Below are 4,711 nucleotides of genomic sequence, written 5' to 3' on the forward strand. Positions count from 1 at the left end.
CTCCGCCCCCTATTCTTGGCTGCCCACTCTAGCCCCTCCCTTGCTGCCTCTCCTCTCCCGCCCATGCCCTCCTCACTACACCCGCCCTGTTGATCCAGGGCTGTGCCCGGCACGCGCCCGGCGCACGTACGGCGGGGGCAGAGGGGAGGGGGCGCACACCCTCCTCGGACTGAATGGAGCTGCTGGGAGGGGCATCGGCAGCGCGTGGGGCTGTGTGTGCAATGAAAAGGCGGCAGCACCCCCTCCGCACCCCCTGCATACATCACCGACTCCTATATAAATGTAAGGATTCGGGACTGACACGAGAAAGAGTTTGAAACAGCAGCCAGCGCACGCGAGCGCCACGAGCCTCCCCGGCAGCCCCAACAGTGCTGCCAGTCTCTGGCCCGAGCCTCTTGGAGCATCGGGAGCAGGACCAAGTTCAGCAGCAACAGCAGCATCTTCGCCCTGAGCCTGCTACAGCATCAACGGAAAAGCAAGAGCAACAACAGCATCCTTGAGCCCCGAGCAGCAGAATACTGGACACCCTCCACTAGCCGGGGTCTGTGAGCACCTGCTGCCTCCAGGACAGGCATCGTCTCCAGGAACAGAACGAGCTCTTCTCCAGAGGGCTGACTGTGCCCCTGAGCCCAGAAGCAGAGCAGCCGCGTTCTCTGGATGCACACTGCACCCTTCTCTTCCAGCAGCAGAGGAACCTCTCCCTCAAAGCCGGCTGTACCCCCGTGCGCCACCTCTCCAGCAGCAGAACTGACAGCTGAAGACCCTCTGTGCTCCCAGCAGAGCCACTCCCCACAGCTTTCCGAACCTGTGTCTGCCCCCTCCCATGGACTGCACCAAGATGCACACCCTCGCCCCCCAGCAGCACTTCCTGCCACCCGCATGCTACTTCACTTCTGGGGGCCAAAGCCTGCAGCTGAGCCCGGGCAAGCCCTCCCCGCCCCCGGAGTCCGTTCAGAAGTCAGCCCCGGAGGCGACCAAGGGCCCGGGAGCCCAGGGGGCGGCGCTGAAGCGACCCCGCTCCTCCTCCCCGGAACTGATGCGCTGCAAGCGGCGGCTGAACTTTGCTGGCTTCGGGTACACCCTGCCTCCCCAGCAGCCCGCAGCCGTGGCTCGGCGCAACGAGAGAGAGCGCAACCGCGTGAAGCTGGTCAACCTGGGCTTCGCCACCCTGCGGGAGCACGTGCCCAGCGGGGCCCAGAACAAGAAGATGAGCAAGGTGGAGACCCTGCGCTCCGCCGTGGAGTACATCCGCGCCCTGCAGGCGCTGCTGGACGAGCACGACGCGGTCAGCGCCGCCTTCCGCTCGGGCGTGCTCTCCCCCGCGCTCTCCCCGCACTGCGCCCCCGCGGCCCACGGCATGAACTCCATGGCCGGATCCCCCGTCTCCTCGTACTCCTCCGACGAGGGCTCCTACGAGCCGCTCAGCCCCGAGGAGCAGGAGCTGCTGGACTTCACCAACTGGTTCTGAGCGTCGAGCAGGTGGGTGTCTGGGAAGGGACTGGTATGTGTGTACTCTTGCAAAGCACGCAGCCTCTTTCCTTGTATTGTCCGCCACAAGTGACCACAAGTAGTCCAGCACTGACTGCGAGGTGATGCGCGTCCTACCCATCTCCCACAGTGGCTAAGCATCGGCCCAGCCAGCCGGCGATGTGCTGCAGTCACTCCTGTACCATTGCATACTGTTTTAACTTCTACTGGCAATTGTGTCCGGCCACAGCCGCTCGCCCAAGGATTGTACTACAGGGCTGAACGGCACGCTGCATACTGCTCCCATTCCAGTATCAACTTTAATCTCCTTCTACAACCAAACTTCACAATTAACTGTGCACTAGTTGTAGTCTACTGCAATATCCTGCTGCCACAACTTGTATGCACAGAGTGTACTGTACTGCTACAAGTTGTCCTGTGTGCCACCCCCACCCATGGTCCTGCAACAGCCAGAGGTGCATTATGGCTGCAGTCATAGCACAGAGCCCGCATCAAGTTCCAGCACATCAACTTCCACATCCTTGCCCTTGTACTCACCTACTGCACCCTCATCCTAGCATGATACCAGAATCCCTCTTACTCATAACATCAGTAGCAGCTAAGGTCTTCTAAGGCTGCTGACAACTGTCAGTGTGACCCCCTCCTATGCACAAACCAGAGCCCAAGGTTTACCGCTCTCCCTGCTCAAGTGATAGTAATATCACCAGTAACCCTCTTTGGGTGCCTACGTCCACACCATCGCCATCTAACCCTGAGTAGCCCTTAAATGAATGAGTGTGCCATTGATCCACTAATAAGTAATCTCACAGCGGCTATGCACTTACATGAGACCCTGCCCTCAGCCAATGCTGCCATTCAAGTCTTGAACACAGACTGCCTGGACATTCTTACATCAAGTACCATGGATTGTTCAGAGCTGATTTACCTGATGAGGTCTATGTATGCTCCGTTTTCTTACACCCTTTGTTGGTGCCCAATTCCTCGACTCAACCCCCTCTCCCATACACTCTCCCAGTTACTGTAGTTTGATATATTATATTTCTAAGCCCTTTGCAGTGCCCATTGTTGATAATGTCTGTTGCCTGTTCTCAAAACTACTATCTGAAAATATATATTTTCGAAAACAAGTATTTCAACAAATTGTTTGCATGTCCATGTCAGATAACCAGGATGTGCTTCCTGAAATTCAAACCAACAATATCGATGGGACAGAACATCATAGAAAAGTATTGACAGATAAGACTAGGTTTCTCTACCTAACGCCACATGTATGTACCTATACAGTTCATATATCATCAAGGTACATTGATGTGGATTTAGGCACAGTAAATCTATACTTCCCTAACTCTAAAAGCACTTATCTTTTGATATTGTGTCCCTCAAAATTCTGTCTTCGGTATTCTTGTATCATTGTTGTTGATGTCCATGTAGGGTAGCACATTCATAACCAGGCATTTGCATTATGTTCATAAAGTAACAGATCTGAGTTGTGGCCTAGTGAAGATGTCTCTTAAGATAATATTGCAGTGTGGCCCATGCATGACCCCTGTGATGCTGACCTCTGTGCCTTGTGCTGATGCCTGTTCCTTGTATTAATGTGCATCTCCTTGCTCCCGCAGGACTCTTCCCTAGCCTGATGATGGCTGGATGAATGAAGCACACGCAGGAGCTGCTGCCTCTCCCAGGACCCAAAGCACTGGCTGCCTTTGCACTTCAATTGGGTAACCTAGAAAGACAGAGAGACTTGGACCTGAAGAGCTGGCCCTGCAAGGGGTAGATCCAGGGTCCCACAGAGTGAGCTGTGGGGACAGAGAAGTCGGCTGCATCCCCGAAGGCCTGCTCTCCAAGAAGGCTGTTGGACTCAAGCGACCAGCACTATCCTGAGACCGGCTTCAGTGTCGGGCTCTGCTGTACTCAGTGAAACCTCAGCTGTAGAACACCAGCACTATCCGGAGATTGAACTTCAATGCTGAGCTCTGCTGTTCTCAGAGAACCCCCAAACTCTCGCCTGTAGGACTCAAGCACTATATTGAGACACTGGACTTAATGTCGAACTCTGCTGTACTCAAAGAACCCCTAACCCCAGCTGTAGGACACCCGCACTATACCTAGACTGTATGTCAATGTCCACTCTGCTGTACTCAAAGACCCCTCGACTCCCAATAGACTATTTTTGTACCTGCTTCCTCTTAGAATGCTTCCAATCAAATGAGATTTTTATATTGTAAGAATGTTTATTTGTATCTATCTCCCCACCAGTTTGGGGACATATTAAGCTATTTTTGTACATAAGAGATTTATAGAATTTTTGTACAGATGATATATAATATGTACTTCTTCATATTTTGATATGTAAAGTTATTACCTCTGCATACCTAGACGTGTAATCCTCATGACCTTGCAGCTGCCATTCTTGGGCCATGGTTCTGTGAAGGTGGAGATGGGCTTAGGACCCCCAGATGAACTTTAGCACCAACGTGTCTTACTTGGATTAAACCTTGTTTGTGTAATAATGCTGTTATTGACTTGAGAGCACAATGAACGGAGCGCAAGCAGCTATTGGCCAAACCTAGCAGGCGGCCCTCCAAACAGCTGCCTTGTGACAACTTCAACCACTGCCTTTTCTCGACGTTTTATTACAAACATGCAATGATATCGTACAACCTTGTTTTATACACACTTGTTTCGTAATAAAACTTTTAGATAAACACGCGGGATACTGTTTTTTATGTGTTCAGTCTTGCAGAAGTACAAATATACGAAAAACTGGGACATCCTGGCTGTCACGGGGCGAGTTCGTACTTTTGGGGGATTTTCAGAGTACTGCAGTCATTACATTTCACTTAACGGATTACACTGAGCAAGTGTGTTTCTCCGCTCGGTGCCCAGGCTCTGAATGTAAAAAGCGACCAGCAAGTCCGGGACCGCGGCATGCGTTGCCCCCACTTTGCCCTCCCTAAAAACTCCTATTCTTATGAGTTTCCCATATGGACCAGTTCATAAAATGGGTCTCTGAGATTGTGCCTGGTGTATACCAAGTAACCGCGTGCAGCACCGTCAGTGTACACAGGACAGACCGACACAGGCCTCACTTCTAGCACATTAGCAAACAGACCGACGTTTGGTAACACTGGGTAGTAGAGGAAATAAGAGAGCTGTGTTTGAGTCTACCCCAGCCCCGCCGTCCTTTCATTGGCACTGTCCAGCCCTGGAATCCACCTAT

At 52.5% G+C, this 4,711-nt stretch overlaps 1 protein-coding gene across 1 annotated transcript; it reads left to right on the forward strand.

The window, feature by feature from the left end:
• Window positions 1-303: 303 nt before the first annotated feature.
• On the forward strand, window positions 304-4,198 carry ASCL1 (achaete-scute family bHLH transcription factor 1). Its single transcript, XM_069228988.1, has 2 exons — window positions 304-1,479; window positions 3,108-4,198. Exon 1 carries the CDS (start codon window positions 824-826, stop codon window positions 1,466-1,468), a length of 645 nt encoding a protein of 214 aa, XP_069085089.1. The 5' UTR covers window positions 304-823; the 3' UTR covers window positions 1,469-1,479; window positions 3,108-4,198.
• Window positions 4,199-4,711: the final 513 nt, after the last annotated feature.

The sequence above is a fragment of the Pleurodeles waltl genome, chromosome 4_1 (assembly GCF_031143425.1).
Source record: "Pleurodeles waltl isolate 20211129_DDA chromosome 4_1, aPleWal1.hap1.20221129, whole genome shotgun sequence".
NCBI classification, from domain to species: Eukaryota; Metazoa; Chordata; class Amphibia; order Caudata; family Salamandridae; genus Pleurodeles; species Pleurodeles waltl.

What these genes read in the sequence shown, in the direction of transcription:
- ASCL1 (XM_069228988.1), top strand. Translation starts at nt 824, where the DNA reads ATGGACTGCACCAAGATGCACACCCTCGCCCCCCAGCAGCACTTCCTG.